We start from the raw sequence: 24364 nt of genomic DNA on the forward strand, positions 1-24364 counted from the left end.
TTCAGCCTTGGTATCCTGCTAATACATACAGCCTGTGCACAAAGGTGTAGGCTTTTCCCTGACAATTGGAGGTTCAAGACCTGTCCTGTGACCTGGAGAGACGCACCAGGCGTACCCTCAGAGTGCAGAGAGACTCATTGTCACTGCCCTGGGCTTTACACATAAGGTGGCAGTGACACCACATCATGTTGTATGATTTCATTTATAGTTGATCAGGCATGTTTCCCTGTGTTGATTTTGAATATGGCTACTGACTCTAATGTGAGGTTCTGCAGTTACTTGAATACCCAGAACCCTGCTCTGGCACCCTCTGTGTTTGTGGACTGTGTCTTTAGTATGCGTGTAGTACTTAGTAGAAGGACTCTGTGTGTATGAGTTTGAAGAATGAAAACCAGTGAAATCCATGTTAGATGCCCCTGATAAAGATTGGCACAAGGGGGAGGAGTCTGAGCTTCCCCTCATACAGTAAACAAGTGTATTTCTTATAGATCATCTGAACACGCATGTATCTTTCACTTAAAACACATGCATTATAATTTATATGTATTTATCTAATGGTGAAAGGCCCATGAAATATCTGCAAAATATTCGGCGATTTTTGTATGGAGGTGTCAGGCCCCACCCACAAACACCCTGCCTCTGGCCCATTGCACCCAGAATCACAGTCCAAAGCATGTTTTCCTCAGCACTTCAAGATGATCCGCATACCATTACCATTGACTCTGGAGTAATTCACTAAACACCGAGATGGTGTTACAACAGTGACGTAAATATAAAAGATATTACATTCCTTTCCCTCTACTTTCTTGCCAGCTTCTAATGCCCTCTGAAGGCTGTGCCACCAAGTGGAAGGCCACCCATAATTCCACGTGCATATTCCCTCTAAGTATTGGCTGCTTTTTAATTACTTCCAAGTCATTTTCAAATACGTAAATCGGCATTCCGTGGGATTATAAAATGAATCCCACTATGTTACTTCTCAGAGCCTGATACTTTACTTGTCGCAGTGTATGCTACTTAGGGTGCATCCTACCCGTCCAGTCTCCGTTTCCTCTTAGGAAACAGTGCTTTGACTCATATAGAGTGTCGGTGCTTAATTTGAGCCAGTGGTTGCAGCTGAGGCCCACTGGCGTTCATTTTTGGGGACCAGCACTTACTTTTCCTCATAAGACTTTCAACCAGAGCAAGAAAAGAGGAAAGCACAAAAGGGGGAAAGGAAGACGGAAAATCAGTGACAAAGGGAGGGATGAAAAAGACCGCGCAAAAGTGAGATAAAGGGTGGGGAGTGTTTTCTGGTGGATGAAACAAGCATGAGGTGGAATGAAGACACCACTGCCTTTGTTCTCAGGCTATTCAGCACCCCTGATATTTGTAACGATGGATGTGGGCTTCTGCGCAATACTTTGGGCCCCGACACTCACTGTTTTACAAATTAAGCACTGCTTATATCTACAAAGCCCACGAAAGGATTTTCACTAAACTTATGAGGGCAGTAAGTGATGTGCCCCCTCAGTGTGAGTGAGACGGAGGAGTCGAGTCAGTGGCCCGGATTGGCTCTGTGGACCAAGACGACACAATCGGCATGTTGAATTACACATTTAAATATCCCCATTTCTTCCTGCACAGCAGAATTGCATGCCAAATGCAACCGTCTTGGTGATGTGATTGGGGGTACAATTCTATTAATCGTGTCATAAATGAAAAGATTGAACAGTTTCCATCCACATGATCACTAGTCGTTCTCTAAAGTGCCCCCTTCTTCCTTCTCCTCTCAAGCCCATAAACAAACAATTGTTGCATTCTTTATTTTTCTCTCACTCTCCTTCTGACGTGTTCTAATTTTCTCCTCGTAGGCCCCACACACTAGGACTCCCCAAACCTTACTCTCTTTTTCCATTTCGATTTCCTGCTCTCCTTTCTTCTTTTTCTTTTCCCCAACACATTTACCTCACTACCGTTTTCCCCATCGATCTGTTCCTATCAGTCTTTATCGCTCTCCTTTAGATACCTGTCTTCAGAACGTTTTCCCGAGGGATGCAAGCCCACGGGCGATCAGCTACAGGTGTATTTATATTGTCCTTCCTTTGTTTCTACAGCACTGCATAAGGCACACACACCTTGCCCCTCCTCGAACACCAGCGGCATCCCGGAGGGAAACAGCCTTTACAACGAATCCTTAACAACGAGGGACCTGAACCACGAGTTCTTTAACCACTAATGCATTTACAACGACCTGTTTCAACCACGATTTATTTGGTAAGTTATATTAACATATAGAGATATATGTTAACTTAACTTAAATTACGATGCGCCTGCAGGGGACAGGTGTTTGAGGGCCATCAGCTTCCCCGGGGACCCACAGTACGGCAGCATTTACTGGATTTAACGCATCATTTTGTTGAACTTCAGCTGTGAGTACTGTATGAAATGCAGTGTGATTTAAAAACTATCCACATACATTAAAGTCTTTGCGATCTACGGTGTTTTCCTTAACTGTATGCGTATGAACATGTGTGCTTATACACGCGTCTACTGAAGGGAGCTTGCGGCATTACCTTCTCGGTGGCACGTTGAGTTTCCCTGAAATTTCGCAGCAGTGACTTTGGCACTGCTTCAAGCAGGGCCGGACTGGGGACTTGCGTGTACTGAACGAAATTCGTTTTGCTTTAATTATTTCGAAGCACACGCAGGTCTCCAACAACGAAATCAGCCCCCACCGCAGTGAATAAGCCCCCAGCTTGGCAGCATTCCAAAACGCCCGGTAGTCAGTCCGGCCCTGGCTTTAACCCGTGCAACAGTAAAGGGTAAAATGTGCTGCATTGTATAATACGGCCCCAGGGATGCGCAGGAAGCATCCATAGAGGTCTGAGGCCTGTGGGGGCTTTCTTAGGGCATAGCTACCCCATTTGCACCATGGTGCACCGTAAACAGGTACGCCAGGTGCAAATAGGGAAAGTGCGCCCAATTACATTGTACGTGCTGCACCACGAGCAGCCACAAATTTGTGCTGCCCTGGGGCACAGCATTCAAGTGAAAAACTGAGGAGCTTTGAAGCAGCTGCGTCTGCAACCCTTTCTGTAATACCAAAGTGACCACGGGGTGCGTACAGCAGGAGCACATGCCCGTTGCGTCTCCGGGGCACTTTCCATAATACGGCTCCTGGGGTGCTTAAGGTTCTAATGACCTACGGGTTCATGGTGTAGGTACTTAGCTGAGGATCCTGGTAGAACCTGGGACTCATCTATGAAGGTAGAAGGGTAGAGGTGCCTTCAAGGGAATTTGTTTACATCAACTTAAGTTATTTCAACCAAACTTAGAGGGATAAGTAAATAAACCCTATGTGGATTCAATCTTTCTATGAATACTACAACTCACATAACATTAAACAAATCAAAACTACATCAAAATACAAGGACTGACAAGGTGTATAGACAAAAGGTTTTTATCACAAAATAATTGAATCAATATATACAGTAAAACAAAGGTCTGAAGGTCTATAGATAATAAAAAAATATATAACACAACAGAACCTAAGAACACCTATCCGATACAGTACAATAAATGATACAAAAGGAAGAGGTGAAGGTCGACGTTTCGGTCTCTTTAGAAAATACTTTTTGAGACCATCTTCAGGACTGGAGTCAATAAAAACTGTCTAATGACCAACCGTAACCTTAATTTAGGTCAGGGACAGTTGAATTAATTCAAGAGGACGAACATCAAAGCGATTAGGGATCTCAAAGTCTTAAGTCGACTAACGGGGCTGAGCAGACTCAGATGTCGTGCATTTGTATATTTCTTAATCCAAACCAAAATTGGGATCAATTCTGCACGTATTACGAAGAATTAATCTTACTGTAGCGCGTGTCAGATCTAGCACAGTGTGATTTCAGGCTAGAGAAACAACCGTCTCAGCGTGAGTACAGGTCTCCGTTCTAATGCGTGCCTTAGCGTTTCTCAGTTCACGAATAAACCTCACTCCAAGCTTGATAGAGATCAAACCAAACTCTGACTTTCATCTTTGTGAGAGGAAGACCTTTTTTCATCACTTAGCAATGGCAAGTGTTGTAGCTTCAGCTAGTGCACCCCCACCACCACCACCACCTCCTAGGAAGAGAGGAACACCTCCTTAGGTAATCCTCAATCAAGAGGAGGAAGAAGAGGAAGAAGAGGAAGAGGAGCAAGTGGAGAGGCAGTTTTTGGAAGAAGAGCCTAGGACGTCCCGTGTCAAAGAGAGTTTCATTTGGCAATTTTTTAAATATCCCCGGGGCCAAAAAAAACTGAATGCCCGGTATGTAACTTGCCTTATATGCAAGAAAGATCTGTCCAGAGGGACAAATAAAAAATACAGTTATGGCAATTATACGATGCATCGCCATATGGAGAGGTGGCACCCTATCAACTACAGTGCTGCGCAGCTACGTGACATGCAGGACAACCCCCGTCCTGTGGCCCGAAGATCAAATGTGGAGGAAGTGACGGGACCAGAGGCGAGGGAAATGGTCCCAAATATACAGATGAGGTTCGGGACAATCAAACATGTGTGCGCGCGTTGCGGTCAGTTGTTTGCTACAGAGAAAGTAGCATCAATTTAATCAACTTAGCAATTGATAATCATGATTGTCCGAAACGCCCCAGAGAACAAATTCTTTTTTTTTTGTTGCTCCTGTTGAGCCCTTTACAATGAATCGTTTTCGTTCCCCCCCCCGAAAAAACAAAAAAAAATATAAAACCGTTCAAAAAATACATAAAAAGTAAAAAATGTTCAGAAAAATAATAAAAAAATATAAAACTACAAAAATAACCCATATAGGACGCTGATGTGGATCCGCGTTTATTAAATAACGTGCCTCGATCTCTATCTGTGCTAGATCTGACACGCGCTACAGTAAGATTAATTCTTCGTAATACGTGCAGAATTGATCCCAATTTTGGTTTGGATTAAGAAATATACAAATGCACGACATCTGAGTCTGCTCAGCCCCGTTAGTCGACTTAAGACTTTGAGATCCCTAATCGCTTTGATGTTCGTCCTCTTGAATTAATTCAACTGTCCCTGACCTAAATTAAGGTTACGGTTGGTCATTATACAGTTTTTATTGACTCCAGTCCTGAAGATGGTCTCAAAAAGTATTTTCTAAAGAGACCGAAACGTCGACCTTCACCTCTTCCTTTTGTATCATTTATTGTACTGTATCGGATAGGTGTTCTTAGGTTCTGTTGTGTTATATATTTTTTTATTATCTATAGACCTTCAGACCTTTGTTTTACTGTATATATTGATTCAATTATTTTGTGATAAAAACCTTTTGTCTATACACCTTGTCAGTCCTTGTATTTTGATGTAGTTTTGATTTGTTTAATGTTATGTGAGTTGTAGTATTCATAGAAAGATTGAATCCACATAGGGTTTATTTACTTATCCCTCTAAGTTTGGTTGAAATAACTTAAGTTGATGTAAACAAATTCCCTTGAAGGCACCTCTACCCTTCTATCATTATCTCCCAAGCCCTCAAGGGTATTCTGGGTCGCTCACTGTGTTTAATCCTCATCTATGAAGGGTCATCCACAGGGGTGGTTGTAGATTGACCGGGTGGACAGAAATGGGCTTGCTTAAAGTGGCTTGTTTTGTTGCCTGAAAGCTGGACATGAGATGTTTTTCTTTTTTCAAAAACAGCCAAAACAACAGCTCCACTAATGCAATCTGAATGTCAGCATTTATGATGGAGTAGTCACCAGTCTCCCTGTTATGAGCAACTAACCTTTAGAGTTTCTTTTGGGTGCAAGTGTGAGGGAGTGGTCATACAGGTGGTTGTGTTTGTGGGTTTGCAACTTGAGTGACATTCAAGGCTTAAAGAAAAGTACACAGATCAATATAAAGTCAGTGATAAGCCTGGCTTATAACACATACCGCAGCTCGGGGACTCGCCGGCTCTCCTGGTTCCATAGATTTCCCTCCCTTTGGCATCCACACACCAGCATTGCCCTCCACGCTGGCACTGCACCGGCCGATACTCCCCACGGTCATCACATGATGGCACAAAGACATCCCCAGACTCGGTCGCCGTGAACCGCTCGAGCTCACATTTAGATGGACCTGCAGGAAACATGCACAATTACTGAGTGTGTTATCACCAGTGAGAGAAGATGAAGGTAAAAGACACAACCAGTGCACACATGGCGTCTTTCTACAGCAACAGCAATTTTAATTCCAATTATAACATGCTAATAAGAGCAGGCACCGCTGTCACATAGTTCCAAGCACATTATGGTATGTTACATGATGTTACTTCATGTTCATCAAAAGGTGCAGGCTATTCTAAATGAAGACATCAGGGTGCACTCAGAGTGTTGCAATGGTCATGACATTTTTTTCAGTTGGCACTTGGGATCCTCAGTGATTCACAGAATCCACTGGAGCCATTATATCAACAAGGTAATAAAGTACTACTTACTCACCTATGTAATGTGCCCATTTTTGGGCCTGGCCTTTTTTGCAGGGTTATACCCAAACCTATTGCCTTATTCCTCCTATTTTTCTGACCCGCTTTTTGTTGGCTTTAGGACCCTGGGCACTTTACCACTGCTAAACAGTGCTAAAGTGCATTTGCTCTCATCTACAGCATGGTATGATTGGGTTACACCTATTTGGCATATTTAATTTGTCTTGTAAGTCCCTTGTAAAGTGGTATCCCATATACCCAGGGCTTGTAAATTAATTGCCAATAGTGGACCTGTAGTGCTGCCTGTGCCACCCACAGACGTAGCCTTTCAAACCTGTCTCAGGCCTTCAACACACAGTTTACTGCCACAATGACTTGCCATTTAAAACGATGTGCAAAACCTTTATAAAAAACTCCCCTTTTACTACATATAGGCCACCCCTAAAGTAGATCATAGGTAGCCCTATGTGCAGGGTGCTGGTGCTGTGTGAGTAAAAGGTAGGACAGGTGGCTTTATTGTGTGGCAGGTTGTGGTAGGGACAAACAGCTTATTTGGTTTCTCACTACTGTGAGGCCTACTCCTCTCATAGGCTAGCATTAGGAATTCCCTTATATAGGCTTAAGTGGTAAATCCTCATCTAAAAGGAGTAGCGTTGCCATGTTTGGTATGTTTGGAATAGTGGTGATAAATCCTGCTTACTGGTGTAGTTGGATTTTTTATTACAATTTAGAAATGCCACTTTCAGAAAGTCTGCATTTCTCTGTGCTTATAACTCTTTCTGCTTTGCAGCTTGCCTCCAAACCATGTCTAGGACAGGTTGACAGCTACACTTTGTGCATACTTTCCAGACAGCTATCACACAGGAACGGTTGGGTGCGACAGGGTTACATCTTGAATACGGATAATCTTTCTGGTCTGGGAGAGAAGGATTGGGGAGCACTTACATTTGTATAGGCTGTGTCCTGCCCTTACACAATAGCTGATTAACCCCCGACTGATGTCTGGAGCTGACCCCATAATTTTAGACAATGTGTGGGCTTCTAACCAGATGCTTGGCTCTACATGCAGCACCAGAGGACTGCTTTGCTGCCAGGAGGACCGCCATTTGGACTACTTTGCTTTGTTGTGCTGATATACTTGCCCGCTGGGCAGCTGCAAAAACTGCCACTTTGCTAGAGGAAAGTAGTGAGCTGAACCACTGCCTTCCTGCCCTTTGTGGCCCCAGTGCACTCCAGGGATGGGTGTGCTGGCCCCCTTCCTGCTCAGTTAAGGATCTGTGAAGGATCAGCGCTGCATTTGGTTAAAGACAGTAGCAGCTGGTCTGCGTGCAAAGTGGCGGGCTGGGGGTTGATGAAGGTCCACAGGGAGGTGGAGGGTATGACAACGAATAAAACATTTGAAAAAATAGGGGGAAAAATAACTTACCCGACACTCTTGTGCTCTACCGTGTCCTTGCTGCAGCACAAAGGCTCTCTGAATCCCCTCCGGCTAATCCTGACACTGCTCTCATGCTTGAAAGCAGTATCAGGGTTGGCTTGAGCGCCACAAATTTGAGCTCCTAGAGAGTCTGGGAGCCTGCGCTTGGTGTATTCAACCCAGCAATGCAGCTGGGTTGGAGACAGCTCACTGTGCATGTCGGTATGGCTGTCCTGAGATGGCCTGCTAAACCAACCAATGCACAGAGTGCAGTGCCCACCACTCCCTCTCATGACTGCACTGCCCCAGCGATTGGCCCGCACCCAAGACTCGCCATGTTCTACATGTCACTGGAGTCAAGCTATCCTGGCTGATATGGGGTGTAACTCCAAAACCGGCCCTAGAATGCTTGGTTCCAGTCCAGGGAGGACCAGGCCTGGCAGTTCGGGCTGGACTGTTCCTATTGGGCACAGGGTCAAGACTGATTTGCATATGGCTGGGTACAAACTGGAATGGCATGGTGAGCAAATAAACAGTAGATTTAGGCCCAGATTGTTGTACTGGGCTGAATGTATGACATTGTTCTGCATTCTGTCCATCTATGGTTCCTTTTTCTCTATATATTTATGGCATTATTTTATGATATATGTACCTATGATGATTTCTCGTGATTTTTTCACCATTGGTGATGTTTGGTAACTTATGCACTTTTTTCTCTAACCAAACTATAGCATTTCATGCTCAGCCCGCGTTGTAAAGGCCGTTTTCCGGATTGGTGGGCTAAAGTCTTCATACTTAAGTACTGAATCTTGATCACTTTTGTTAAAGCAAACACAATAAGCATTGCCAAACCCAGCAGGCCTGGCTTTACAGTGTCAATGCATGTAAATACAGTCATTCTTAAATCGTGTTTACATGCGTGCCATTTACAAATGCTGTTTATCAAATAAACACCTGCCCTACTGGCTTTTCCAAACAATGCTGGGGAAAAGTATCAAGGACTGTTTTCTGCATATAATGCATGTAGAAGATACAGAAATGAAGTTGACTGTGTGATGATTAAGTGTACTTTCAAGATGTAAAACAGTCTCTAATGTTTTCCAATTGAAGACCCTTCATGGAAGGTGGAACAATACATCAAACAGCCAATAGCATTAAGTGAGAGAGTATTACTGCTCTGTGTGGAGCCACGTAAAGAATTGATACAATATCTACTGCAGGCAGCTTCATTGCCAATCCAGATATACTAATGTGCTTCTGCTTTTGGAAGTGCTGACACACATGTAATCCTTATACTTACACCTAAATCTGCCGGAGATGATCAGCTGCACTCCCAGGAACCGTCTCTGCAGAATGCGGTACATGATGGTGTCAGTGAAGGAATGGGCGGGATCCAGCCCTGCAGCAACGGTATCATAGACTTCATCCAATAGGAGCTCCAGACCTATGGGAGACAGACACATCACTACAAATGCTTGAAGAAGACCTCTTATAAAAGGCCTCCTTTAAAAATGCAGTATTCTTTGGGGGTATTTTCTTCAGTTTCACTTTGATTGCACATTATTGTCCCCCCGGTGTAACCATCTATTTTTTGGAATGAGGAACACTCTGCAATTCCGGTGCTGAAGCTAATGGCCCAATACACAGTTCACAAAGGTATTTGTGCATTGCAGAGAAACTTAAAGTGTGCAAATGCGGTAAATACCATCATCCACCAGGACACCCTCATGTCATATTAACATTTAAAATTCTACAAGCATGATAGAATTTTCACAAAGTGTATTGGTTTCTATGCAATATAGCACGCACCCTCCCATAAACACTCACTGTAATTACATATGTACCCTCGTGTCGGCAATAGGTTATTGGGGGGGATGTTGAACCTAACTTTAAGTACTATTTTGTGATAAGAGCTCATGGTCAGAGGCATATACACAATACTCTGAAATGTATTTCCATAAGTTCACAACTATGTATATCAGTAGAGCAATAAAGTCACATACATGTAGAGCTCACTCATTCTGTCATGTCCTTTAGGCTACTCCTGTCATATATGCCCCATTTCTACATACATTGTCCCATCCACACAACACCTGTTCTGAACCGGTGACCTTTTACCTAGTAGCTTGCTCCTGTCTCTTCGTATTCTATCATAATCCCTGTACCTGACTTACATAAACATGTCCTCTGGCACTGCATAATTATTCTGTATAAGGTCCCACTTTTATCATGCCCACTGTGCATGATTGCATTGTTTTAGAAAAACATTCATGATTGTTTTACAAATATTTATGATTGTTTTCTAAACATATTAATTCTAGAAGAAACCCTGGAAAGACCACTCCGCTGCCAGTGCAGGGTATTTCTTAACCACACTGATGGACACTTTCTTTTTCACCAGGCCACCTTCTTTTGTGTCTCTCTATGCTTTAGCTCAGATTTACAAAGATTTTGCATCGGGGTTGCAACACTTTTTTGATGCATCCCATCGCAAAATCCTTTTTTGGTATTTACAAAGCCATACAAATGTTAATTTGTGTGGCTTTGTAAGAAAAAGTAATGTTGCGCATTGAGCTGCCTTGTGTTACTTCGTTCCAGGTAGGCATTACATGGGTGGTGCAGGGTCGTTTCTGTGCACCCATCCATAGACTCTTGTGAAAACCCATATTCACAAATAGTTGTAGACATAGGTTTGCATGAAAATGGTGAGACTGCCTGAGGCTGGCATAATGAGGAGAAATATTTTTGTTTCTCCTTGTTATTTTGTAATGTGGTCGAAGGCCTGCTTTGCACGCATGTTATGTTAGCATGGTTTATTAGAAGTTTAAACGCCATTTTACCTTTTGCCGCTTTTGCACACGACACTGCATTTAGCTGTTTTTGTAAGTTAGCCTTTTGAAGGTCCACACATGAGAAAAGGTTTATTTTCGACATCTCTAGATTTACATTGTGCCCCTAGTGTGCACAGTGAGTGCTGAAGCCGTCAAGGATATCATAACATGGTAGCTGTTGTTCGACATGATCGGCTAACGTTTATAGACACAACAATTTGGCAGCTGTGAGCCAACTGAGATTCTGGCGCCCTTATTTTTCCACAGTTGCCATGATTTCACACACTTGGAAGATTTCTGTTTCCAGGGATGCAGAGAGCTTATGCTGATCCAGATGTGATTTACTCTTACTGAGTGGAAAGGTAATGGGATTCCCCAAACAAGCCTAAGAGACCTTCTTTAGTTTATAATACATAGTTCCTATATAGGGAGGGTGTTAAAACTAGGCGCTAAAAGACTTGTTTTCACCATCATTGTAATATGATTTCTGCTTTTGTATTATATGGAATTGTAACAATGCTGACCATATTATTTCTAATCATATGTCTGCTTATGTTGGCTAAGATACTGCATATTAGATCACGTTGTTAAAATAAATATTTTAACCATACCCGTGTCTCTAATTTACTCCTGTTGTGGACTGTTATGAGAGTATAATGAAAGAGGGTCATCACTTCCCACCATTCCTGAGATGGTCCTAAGTCGCATGTTCTGGGTTGTCTAATCATTGGTTACTTTGCTACAGGACGAAGAGCTAATTTGACACTGATGCTAGCTGGTTGGGGTTTTTCTAGGTACTGAGGTGAGTTTCTGGAACACCACAATTCAGTGATGTCCTGGGTCTCTGTGCGCAGTTCTGTGTAAGAACTGGATCCTTGCAACAATTTCCTCTGTGCATGTGTCTGCATTCTTTACGTGTGCTGCATTGTGCATCACACAAGCAAAGAGAAAATAGACTCAAAGGATAGTTTTGTGTAGGAAAGTAGAGATCCTGCACACAAACTATCCTGACCACAACACAGACACCCTTGCACTGTGGCGCAAGCGTGCCTCCGTTGGTGCGAGGCAACCACAAGTGCTCAAGCTCATGGAGAGAGCAGAACTGTGACATTTCTTTGAATATATGGCACAGTATTGCTCTCTCCAGGTGACACAATATAAAGCATCAACTTTGCTTTGTAAATATCCCTCATGATAACCACATTATGACTATAACAAATTATTTCAGCCGTTGATTCTTCCCTTTTGTTATCAGGCTTAACATTTGATTCGCTATTGACTTTAATATTTTTGGCATACTGCCATCATTCCCAGCATAGACGTGCTTAGTTGTTCTAAATATGATATATTGAATGATTTCCGAATTTGTAAGCATGGAACTTTATACAAATTTTTAAGGTGATTTTTTTATTGAGACTGTGCAAAGAAAGCATTTTATCTACAGATGGTCCCCAACAAGCTGCCAGCGAGGGTAGGTATATTCATGATTCCAGGATCCACTCACCGGTGCCTTCCAGCTCTCGTCCTAGGCTATCTACACAGTAGCAGTATCCTGAGACCTCTGGGAACATTTTCCTGAAAGAGCTGAATGACTGGAATATGCCTGGAAACCTAGAAGAAAAGAAACAATATACCATATCAAGTGTAGTTGTGACCTGTGTTTGCACCATCTTCCTATTGTAACACTTAACAAATTATCAGTCCCACCATATACACAGTAGCAGATGTGGCCAATGACGTTGAAAGAAACTGAGAAATCTCTCTCTTGGTACGTGTTCTTCTAGCCGCCTTCGATACCATTGGCCACCAAGCCCTGCTAGTGACTTCCTTCTCTTACATGGGCTCCTCCAACACTTTCTCCACTGGATCATGTAACTGCTCTGAGAAAGAGATAGATTTGTACACTTGGCCTGAGAGGTCCCGAGGGCTCCACACTGGCAAAGATGCTTTACAATCTACGCATTGAATCACTGGCCCAGCAAGACATCTCGGTTGAAGAGGATGAGGTTAGACTACAAAGATACTGCCCAGCATCATCCGCCCACAATTCCTGCCTTGAAGCCTGACTAGCCACCATATAAAAACCTAAATGCCCCCTTCCTTGTAAGGGAAACCTAACCACAATTATGGCTCTTAAATATGTATATGAGCCCACCCCGTCTCTGTGCCAAGTCACTAGGGGCCAGATGTAGGTCGGTCGGTAACGGCCGAAAATCGGTATTTTTGGCCATTACCGAGCGGTATTGAGCAATCGGTATGTAGGTGATAGAAATTGGTCCAAATCGGTAAATTTACCAAATCGGAAAATTTACCGAATCGGTAAAAAACCGAATCGGAAAATTTTACCGATTTTGAAAATGTACCGAATCGGTAAAAAACCGATTCGGAATATTTACCGAATCGAAAAAATTACCAATTTGGTAAAAGTACCGAATCGGTAAAATAGGAAAAATCGAAGAATGAGATGTAGGTAAGCTCTGAAATACCGAATTTGCTTCAAATTCGGTATTTAAGAGTCGGTATTTACCATGGATTCAAATCAGGTGGTAACCAGGTGCAGCCTATAAAAATGGACCCAAAATGCAATGCTGTTTGCACAATGGCGGCATTTTATGTCATCGCAAGATGGCTACGGCTACAGGAGGAAGGAGAGAGGGAATGGCTGAGACAGGAGCAGGTCTACAGGCAGAGGGTAACCCTGTTCATGCTCACAGAGGCAGAGATACTGCAGAGGTACAGGTTGGATCCAGACACCATCTTGGAACTAATCAGGGACCTCCAACCACTGTTGCAGCACACTACCCCAAGGGCACATGCAATTCCACCCCATATACAGGTGCTGTGCAGCCTCCACCTGCTTGCGTCAGGGAAGCTACCAGAGCGTGGTAGCTGTGGCGGGTGGGGTGACCCAGAGCAGCCTCTCAAGGTTTTTTCACAAATTCCTTGACGCCATGTTGCAGAGGATGGAGCATTACATTTCTTTTCCTGCCACCCATGCTGAACTGGTTCAAACCAAATCTGACTTCTACCAGATGGCTAGATTTCCCCATTTCATCGGCTGCATTGATGGCACGCATATCCCCATTTGTCCCCCTGCTGCCACGGAATATATCTACAGGAATAGGAAGTCAACGCACACCATCAATGTGCAGGTGATTTGCAATGCAAAGTGCGCCATCACTGACCTAGTGGCAAAATACCCTGGGAGTACCCACGACTCCTACATATTTCAAAACAGCGGCATCTATGCACGGCTGACTGCAGGGGAATTTGGTGAAGGATACCTCCTAGGTGAGACACAGAGTCAGACCCCCATCATACCAATTGCAGTAAGAAGTACATGTATGCATGTGAGTAATGTATTCCCTTTTCATTCCAGGAGACAGTGCATATGCCCTCCGCTCATTCATACTGACCCCCTACCTCAACCCCTCAACACCCAGGCAGAGGAGGTATAACCGGGCCCACAAAAGCACAAGGAATGTAGTAGAACGGACCTTTGGCATATGGAAAAGCAGATTCAGATGCTTGCACAAGAGTGGAGGTGCAAGGCAGTATACCCCCATCACCTGCTGTAAGATAATTGCTGCCTGTGCCATGTTGCACAACCTTGCTGTGAAGAAGGGCACTGAGGTGGAGTTGTCAGACTACGAGGATCATGATGACGACAATGCTGTGCCAGAAACCCAACCTGCTGGAGTGTCAACACCAAGTGATGGCAGATACAGACGTGAGGAGATTACAGACAACTATTTCTGAGTGAGTAAAGAGACACAGACAGGTTGTGAATGTGAAAAACGATTTTTAATGTCGCCACAACGTTCATGCACTGATGTGGAACAAAAAATAAGTATTGGAACGTGGGGACTGCTAATGTCCCAGGTTGCCTCACCCACACTGTCAATGTCATTTGCGGCCGCGCTTCGCAGAGCCACTGGGGTGTTGCTCACTCCCTTCAGCATGGCCTGCAGGCTCAGCTGAGCGCCTGGTGCTCCGGCGTGGCTCAACAACTGCGCTAGCCGGGCTGCTGCGGCTGCTGCTGTCGTCTGCCTCAGCCACGTCCAGGGTAGGATTCACAGCAGTATGGGAGATGATCATGGCCTCCAGGGCACTGGTGATCCTGCCCATGCCCCTGGTTACCTCCGCGGTGTTCTGCGTGAGGCTCTCCTGCATGTTGGCGCCCCTACGGCATAGCTGGGATGTTGCCGTGGCCAGCCGGTTCATAGCCCTGTAGTGCACACGCGCATCCCTGCGCCTTGTGTGCTCCAGGGTATCCATTTTTGCGCACAGCTGGTTGATGGCGGTGGTCATGTGAAGCATTCCAGATGCAATGTCACTGTTGGTCTTTGCAACCCCCCTGTTGGTTTCCACTAAATCACTGATGCCCTTGGCCATGTCTCCCATTTGCTGATTTAGGATTCGAAATTGGCGGTGGCAGGCCTGAATCGATTTCCCCTGCATGCGCTGGATGCGCACCATGCTCCCCTCAAGGCCACGGGACACAGTGCCCTCTCCAGGTGGACCTGCACTGCTGGGAGTGCGTTGGCGGCTGCGAGTGCTGCTGGACTGATGGGTGCACACCTGTGCAGTAGGAGTGACTACTATGGTTGCTGGAGCCTCACCCTCACCTCCCGCCATGACTCTCAGTGGGGCCACATTTCTCCTCCTGGCTGGTGAGGTAGCAGGTGTTGTCAGGGACCGTGATGGGGAGTTCTCAGGTGAGAACACCAATGGGGGGGATTGGGAAAGGTGTGGGGAGTGGGCAAACACAAGGGGACGAACAGTGTCATCCTCATGGGAGATGGCAGTGGCGTCTTCTTCCTCCTGCGAGGCTTCTGCGGTGCTTGGCCCTGCCTCAACACTCTCCTCCCTCGCTGGTGCAGTTCCTTGTGATGCAGATGGTCCACTGCCTGATGTTGGCCCTAGGTATAAAGAAGCGTATGTACACTGAGTGCTATTGTCTTACAGTCACTACAATAAATGCATTGCACATTTCACTTTCATTACTCTGATCGGCTTTCAATGCCTTGCTGTTTTCTGTGCACTTACATGTGGTCCTACATTTGCTGACTACATTTCCCATAATGCATTGCTCATGTATAGTGCTAGCAGTACTGGACTGGGGTTGGCCTGTACACAAAGGCTAAGGGGAAGCAGTTTGCTTTGGGGTGTCATGCTGCGCACGCCTCTTACCTTTTCTAGTAGCTCTGGCTGAGCTGTCCACATCTCCTACTCCCACAACACTGTCAGGCTCGATGGTTGAGGCCACCAGTTCCTCAAGGTCAGTTAGGGGGGGCGCTGGGTTCCTGCCTCCACCGGTCACACCAGCCTGTTTGTGGATCTCTGCCATTTTTTTTTGGGTGAGGCTCCTGAGGTCGTAAAATCTTTTCTTCAGGTCCTCTTGGCTCCTGCTGGTCACACCCACAGCATTCACCTTCTCCCCTATGGCAAGCCACAGTTTTCTTTTGGCTGACTCTGGTACTGTGAGGGACAGCCTGCCAAAAAGCTGTTTGTGGACCCTCACCACTTCCTCCACCAGTACCTGCAGCTCCATGCTGCTGAACTTTAATTTTCGTTTTCTTTCAGCCTTCTGGCTCTCTGTGCTGCTTGCCATTATTACTCTCTTACACTGCAAACAAATCTCTCCCTGCTGCTCTGTCTCTCTGCTCAGCTCTGACTGCCTCTCCAGAACCTTCTAATGAGTTGCAGCTGCCTGGGTTGACACTCCCTGGTAGGGTGGGGGAGGGTGGTGGCACCTGATTGGCTGTTTCCATTGCTTTCACCTTTACTTGCTTGACGATTCGGGATTTACCGATTCGGTATTTACCGATTCGGTATTTTCAATGCATTCCTATGGGCCTTTTGGCCCATAGGGTTGTATGGCCATTACCGATTCGGTATTTGCCGATTCGGTAATTACAGAAAGTCCGTTACCGACTTTTACCGATTCGGTAAAAAATACCGATTTTTTACCTACATCTCATTTACCGATTTTTGAATACCGAATCGGTAAAATTCGGTATTTAAAAATCGGTAAATGACATTTACCTACATCTGGGCCTTGGTTGTCACATAGATCGCACCTACAGTGCCACAGATATGGCATGATCGGGCAACCTTAAAGAACACACCTAGACTAGCAAAGTCTGATACTAGCAAAGTGCACAGTGTCACTAGAAGCGTGCGATGGCACCATAAGAGGATGAACTGCACTAGCAGACCATGAATTGAAAGTACCAGGGTATGCACAGAAGCTAGCAGAGCATGAACTGAAACTAGCAAAGTATGCACTGAGGTTAGTAGAGTATAGACTGACACTTGTAGAGTATGCACCTATAACAAAAGAATATGTGATATGCATTGCACTGTTTTCGGGGGGGGAGGGTTGCATTGGTTTGGCACCAGCAGAGTATGCAGAATAAAGTATGACAACATCAGGATAATCAATGACACTAGTAGAGTATGCAATAATATTACCAGAGTAAGCATTGACAATAGCGACGAATGCACTTTTAATAATAGGTAATTCAATGGCACTAAAGCAAATGCCCTGCACTGGCAGAGCATGCACTAAAACTAGCAGAGCATGTGCTGATATTAGTAGAGTATGTAGTGATAGCAAAATAATATGTCACAGTTGCAAAGTATTCATTGAACTGTTTTTGTTTTCTATTGTTTTCACAATAGCAGATTATGCATTGACACTAGCAGAGTATGCAACAACACTAGCAGAGTATGCAACCACAATAGGAGAGTATGCAACAACACTAGTAGAGTATGCAATGACAGTAGCAGAGTATGCAATGACACTAGTAGAGTACGCACTGACACTAGTAGTGTACACGCTGACACTAGCAGAGTATGTGCTGACAGTAGCAGTGTATGTGCTGACACTAGTAGAGTATGCAATAACACAAGCAGAGTATGCGCTGACACTAGCAGAGTATGCACTGACATTAGCAGAGTATGTGCTGACACCAACAGAGTATATGCTGACACTAGTAGAGTATGCAATAACACAAGCAGAGTGTGTGCTGACACTAGCAGAGTATGCGCTGACACTAGCAGAGTATACAATGACACTAGCAGAGTATGCAATGACACTAGCAGAGTATGCACTGACACTAGCAGAGTAAGCAATTACAGTAGCAGAGTATGTGCTGACACACAGAGTATGTGCTGACACTAGCAGAGTAGGCAATAACATTAGTAGAGTATGCAACTACACTAGCAGTGTATGCAATGTCACTAGCAGACTATGTGCTGACTCTAGCAGAGTATGCACTGACACTAGCAGAGTATGCACTGACTCTAGCAGAGTATGAAATGACACTAGCTGAGTATGCAATGACACTAGCAGAGTATGCAATGACACTAGCAGAGTATGTGCTGACACTAGCCAAGTATGCCCTGACAAAAGCAGAGTATGCAATGACACTAGCAGAGTATGCAATGACACTAGTAGAGTACACACTGACACTAGTAGTGTACATGCTGACACTGGCAGAGCATGTGCTGGCACTAGCAGAGTATGTGCTGACACTAGCAGAGTATGTGCTGACACTAGCAGAGTATGCACGAACACTAGCAGAGTATGCAATGACACTAGCAGAGTATGCAATAACACAAGCAGAGTATGTGCTGCCACTAGCAGAGTATGTGTTGCTACTAGCAGAGTATGGAATGACAATAGCAGAGTATGCACTGACACTAGTCGAGTATGCAATGACACTAGCAGAGAATGCGCTGACACTAGCAGAGTATGTGCTGACACTAGCAGAGTATGTGCTGACACTAGCAGAGTAGGCAATGACATTAGTAGAGTATGCAACTATACTAGCAGTGTAGGCAATGTCACTAGCAGACTATGTGCTGACTCTAGCAGAGATTGCACTGACACTAGCAGAGTATATGCTGACACCAGCAGAGTATGTGCTGACACTAGTAGAGTATGCAATAACACTAGCAAAGTATGCACTGACTCTGCTAGAGTCAGTGCATACTCTGCTAGAGTATGCAATGACACCAACAGAGTATGTGCTGACAATAGAAGAGTATGTGCTGACACTAGCAGAGTATGCAATTACACTACCAGTGTATACAATGCCACCAGTAGAGTATTCACTGACACTAGCAGAGTATGCAATAACACTAGCAGTGTATGCAATGTTACTAGTAGGGTATGCACTGACACTAGCCGAGTATGCGCTGACACTAGCCGAGTATGCGCTGACAAAAGCAGAGTATGCACTGACACTAGCAGACTATGCAATTACACTAGTAGAGTACACGCTGACAGCCGCGGTCAGTAGTGGGAGTACCTGCTAGGCAGTGACGTGGGGAGGGGGAGGGGCTGGGTGGGGGGTAGTAAACTATGGATTACGGAAGTTTACAGGTAAGTAAACATATAAATATATAAAACGAATTTCGTTGTATGCACTACATCCCCAAATGCGATGCAGTTCATGAAACGAAATTCGTTTTATTTGTGTATATGTTTACTTACCTGTAAACCTCTGTAATCCATAGTTTACTACCCCTCACCCAGCCCCTCCCCCTCCCCAAGTCACCACCCGGCAGGTTCTCCCACTACTGACCGCGGCTGCAGGCTGACACTATTAGAGCATGTGCTAACACAAGCAGAGTATGCCATGGCACTAGCAGAGTATGCAATAACACTAGCAGAGTATGCAATAACACTAGCAGAGTATGCAATAACACTAGCAGAGTATGCAATAACAATAGCAGAGTATGCAATAACACTAGCAGAGTATGCAATAACAATAGCAGAGTATGCAACAACACTAGCAGAGTATGCAATAACACTAGCAGAGTATGCAATAACACTAGCAGAGTATGCAATAACAATAGCAGAGTATGCAATAACACTAGCAGAGTATGCAATAACAATAGCAGAGTATGCAATAACAATAGCAGAGTATGCAATAACACTAGCAGAGTATGCAATAACAATAGCAGAGTATGCAATAACACTAGCAGAGTATGCAATAACACTAGCAGAGTATGCAATAACACTAGCAGAGTATGCAATAACAATAGCAGAGTATGCAATAAAACTAGCAGAGTATGCAATAACACTAGCAGAGTATGCAATAACAATAGCAGAGTATGCAATAACAATAGCAGAGTTTGCAATAACACTAGCAGAGTATGCAATAACAATAGCAGAGTTTGCAATAACACTAGCAGAGTTTGCAATGACACTAGCAGAGATAACACTGATGCTCCCAGAGAAAGTAATACTGAGAATGCAGTGCACTAACAAAAAAAGATGCGCACAAGCAAGCACTCTCTGACACAAAGGATACACTCACACCAGGGGACCAGCCTAGCGCCACTGGGACACAACGGTGTATTGAAAAATAATGGAAATAACGAAAAGGAAGGTTTAGCCGTTTTTGCAAAAAAACATCTTTAATTAAAAGAGTTATCCCTTAGTCTTAATATTAATGATGCAGCTGGTGCAGTACTCAGTAAGAACCCAAACAGAACATTTGCTGTCGGTCTACAGATCACCTCGTACAGACCCCACGTTCGGTGATATTTTTTAGATGGAATGGCTACTCTGGCAAATAAATACAGCCTTCCAGTGATGTCATCTCGGTGGAAGGCCATATCAGTTACTTTGATGGCACGGAGTCACTTCCGCTTCCGAGGGCAATTTCTGCAACCCCTTGGTCAACTAAGAAAAGAACGGTTTCAGATAGCTTCGATAGTGTTACCGAGCGCAGGAGAAGAAGAAATTAGAGATTTTTTTTCAACTATTGAATAAAAGTGTTTTGGAAAGTATTTATGTAATTGCCTCCAAGCCCGAAGTTGAACCTCGTGCACCAATGAACATTCTAGAGGTCATTTTCAAGAGGTCATTTCCTGCCACCCTTCGGAGCGCGTTGGTGGAAACTGTGGGCCTAAACATAATGTACTTGCTAAGTAATGTCCTTGGCAGACATGGCTGCATGCCTTGTTAATGAATATTTTGCGTAATGCAGATTATCAGGTGACAAAGCTGTGAGAGACTCATTCTTATTGGATAATGGAACATTATTAAATCACAAGCCTCAGAGTTGATTTAAAAAGGCGTGTATAGTCAGTTAAAACCGTCATTTAGAGAATTCTGATGGGTCAATCTGTGGACAAATTCCTATATTTGTTGTTAGAGGCTCACATGTCTTGGGGTAACATTTTTATTTCCGTACACATGGCTGTCTCCAAGTTTGTAAGGCGTACATCAACGAAACAAATGAACCCCCACTGCCTTCTCGAACCAAACATTTTCTTAAATACCGAGAGATTAAAAGTGCAACTTGAGGGTTTGCTACATGAGGCAATATCAAGAAAGAATTAAAAAAACACATTTTTTTCGCTGGGTAGAGGGGAAGTGTAGATTAACTATAGGAACCCAAAGGAAGGAAGGGATACTATGCAAGGGACAGCCAATTGAAAGTCCTAAATATATATTTTACAGTATCTATCAATTGCTCATTTACTTTGTTGAATAGAGTCTGGCAGGAGTTTATATCTTTACAAAGAGGCTGCCGGATGCTCCCTTCTTAAGGAAGAGTGTTCCCTACTTTAACAGGAGGCTGCCATATGTCCGCCTATTTAAGAAAAGAGCTTATTTCTTTAAAAAGAGAGTGCCGGTTGCTCCCTTCTATAATAAAAGGCTGTAGGCGTCGGCTTATTTAAGAGGAGGCTACCGGGTATTTCCTTACTTAAGAAGAGGCTGCTGTGTGTTCGCTTATTTATAAAGAGGCTGGTGGGTTTTTCTTTATTAAAGAAGAGGTTGCTGGGTGTCTGCTTATTTAGGAGGAGGCTGCCGGGTGTTTCCTTACTTAAGAAGAGGCCGGTGGGTGTCCGCTTATTTAAGAGGAGGCTGGCGGGTGTTTCCCTACTTACGAGGAGGCCGCTGAGCGTCCGCTTATGTAGGAGGAGGCTGCTGGGTATTTCCTTACTTAAGAGGAGGCTGCTGGGTGTTTCCTTACTTAAGGAGAGGCCGCCGGGTGTCCGAATATTTAAGAGGAGGCTGGCGGGTGTTTCCCTACTTAAGAAGAGGCCGCTGAGCATCCGCTTATGTAGGAGGAGGCTGCCGGGTATTTCCTTACTTAAGAGGAGGCCGCCGGGTGTCGGCTTATTTAAGAGGAGGCTGCTTGGTGTTTCCTTACTTAAGAAGAGCCTTCTAGGCGTCAGCTTATTTAGGATGAGGCTGCTGGGTTATTTCTTACATAAGAAGAGGCTGCTAGGTGTCAGCATATTTAGGAGGAGGCTGGCGGGTGTTTCCTTACTTAAGAAGAGGCCGCTGGGCTTCCAAATATTTGATAGGAGGCTGCCGGGTGTTTTCTTACGTAAGAAGAGGCTACCGGGTGTCCGCTTATTTAAAAGGAGACTGCTGGGTGTTTCATTATTTAAGAAGAGGCCGCTCAGCGTCCAGTGATTTAAGAGAAGGCTGCCGGGTATTTCCTTACTTAAGAGGAGGTTGCTGTGTGTTTGCTTAATTTAGAAGAGGCTGCTGGGTGTTTCTTTATTAAAGAAGAGGCTGCTGGGTGTTTCCTTATTTAAGAGGAGGCTGCCAGGTGTTTCCTTACTTAAGAACATGATGCTGGGCTTCCGCTTATTTGATAGGAGCCTGCTGGGTGTTTTCTTACTTAAGAAGAGGCCGCTGGGTGTCTGCTTATTTACGAGGAGGCTGCTGGGTGTTTTTATAGTGAAGAAGAGACTGCAGGATGTCTGCTTATTGAAGAAGAGGCTGCTGAATGTTTGCTTGTTTAAGAAGTGCCTGTGTCTGTAAAAGCGGCTGTCGGGTGTCCGCTTATTGAAGACGAGGCTGCAGGGTAGTTTGTGTCTTTAGGAAGAGGCTGCAGGTAGGTCCATTCTATAAGAAGAGGCAGCCAGGTGTCCGCTTATTGAAGGGGAGGCGACATGGTGTTTGTGTCTTCATAAAGAGGCTGCCGGGTGCGCCCTTCTATAAGAAGAGGCTGTTGGATGTTCCCTACTTTAACAGGGGGCTGCGATGTGTAAGCTTATTTAAGAAGAGGCTGCAGGGTATTTGTAATTTTAAAAAGAGGCTGGCAGGTGTCCGCTTATTTGAGAGGCGGCTGCAGGGTGTTTGTATCTTTAAAAAGAGGCTGCCGGGTGCGCCCTTCTATAAGAAGAGGCTGCCGGGTGTCCGCATATTTAAGAGGAGGCTGCAGGGTGTTTGTGTCTTTAAATAGAGGCTGCCGGGTGCGCCCTTCTATAAGAGAAGGCCGTCGGGTGTCCGCATATTTAAGAGGAGACTGCAGGATGTTTGTATCTTTAAAAAGAGGCTGCCGGTAGCTCCCTTCTATAAGAAGAGGCTGCCGGGTGTCCGCATATTTAAGAGGAGGCTACAGGGTGTTTGTATCTTTAAAAAGAGGCTGCCGGGTGCGCCCTTCTATAAGAAGAGGCTGCCAGGTGTCCGCATATTAGGGAGGAGGCTACAGGGTGTTTGTATCTTTAAAAAGAGGCTGCCGGGTGCGACCTTCTATAAGAAGAGGCTGCCGGGTGTCCGCATATTTAAGAGGAGGCTACAGGGTGTTTGTATCTTTAAAAAGAGGCTGCCGGGTGCGCCCTTCTATAAGAAGAGGCTGCCGGGTGTCCGCATATTTAAGAGGAGGCTACAGGGTGTTTGTATCTTTAAAAAGAGGCTGCCGGGTGCGCCCTTCTATAAGAAGAGGCTGCCGGGTGTCCGCATATTTAAGAGGAGGCTACAGGGTGTTTGTATCTTTAAAAAAGAGGCTGCCGGGTGCGCCCTTCTATAAGAAGAGGCTGCCGGGTGTCCGCATATTTAAGAGGAGGCTACAGGGTGTTTGTATCTTTAAAAAAGAGGCTTCCGGGTGCGCCCTTCTATAAGAAGAGGCTGCCGGGTGTCCGCATATTTAAGAGGAGGCTACAGGGTGTTTGTATCTTTAAAAAGAGCCTGCCAGGGGCGCCCTTCTATAAGAAGAGGCTGCCGGGTGTCCGCATATTTAAGAGGAGGCTACAGGGTGTTTGTATCTTTAAAAAGAGGCTACCGGGTGCGCCCTTCTATAAGAAGAGGCTGCGGGTGTCCGCATATTTAAGAGGAGGCTACAGGGTGTTTGTATCTTTAAAAAGAGGCTGCCAGGTGCGCCCTTCTATAAGAAGAGGCTGCCGGGTGTCCGCATATTTAAGAGGAGGCTACAGGGTGTTTGTATCTTTAAAAAGAGGCTGCCGGTTGCTCCCTTCTATAAGAAGAGGCTGCCGGGTGTCCGCATATTTAAGAGGAGGCTACAGGCTGTTGGTATCTTTAAAAAGAGACTGCCGGGTGCGCCCTTCTATAAGAAGAGTTTGCCGGGTGTCCGCATATTTAAGAGGAGGCTACAGGGTGTTTGTATCTTTAAAAAGAGGCTGCCGGGTGCGCCTTCTATAAGAAGAGGCTGCCGGGTGTCCGCATATTTAAGAGGAGGCTACAGGGTGTTTGTATCTTTAAAAAGAGGCTGCAAGGTGCGCCCTTCTATAAGAAGAGGCTGCCGGGTGTCCGCATATTTAAGAGGAGGCTACAGGGTGTTTGTGTCTTTAAAAAGAGGCTGCCGGGTGCGCCCTTCTATAAGAAGAGGCTGCCGGGTGTCCGCATATTTAAGAGGAGGCTACAGGGTGTTTGTATCTTTAAAAAGAGG

The 24364-nt window shown here is 44.9% G+C and overlaps 1 protein-coding gene across 1 annotated transcript in view; it reads right to left on the reverse strand.

The window, feature by feature from the left end:
• Positions 1–24364, reverse strand: part of TG (thyroglobulin) — an 825201-nt gene that overhangs the window by 648434 nt on the left and 152403 nt on the right. The window contains exons 6-8 of the mRNA XM_078686739.1: positions 12196–12302; positions 9161–9304; positions 5912–6097 (exon numbers count right to left, since the gene is read on the reverse strand). Of these exons, the coding sequence (XP_078542865.1) occupies positions 5912–6097; positions 9161–9304; positions 12196–12302 (437 nt within the window). The remainder of the gene's footprint in view (positions 1–5911; positions 6098–9160; positions 9305–12195; positions 12303–24364) is intronic.

This window comes from Lissotriton helveticus, chromosome 4_1 (assembly GCF_964261635.1).
Source record: "Lissotriton helveticus chromosome 4_1, aLisHel1.1, whole genome shotgun sequence".
NCBI classification, from domain to species: domain Eukaryota; kingdom Metazoa; phylum Chordata; class Amphibia; order Caudata; family Salamandridae; genus Lissotriton; species Lissotriton helveticus.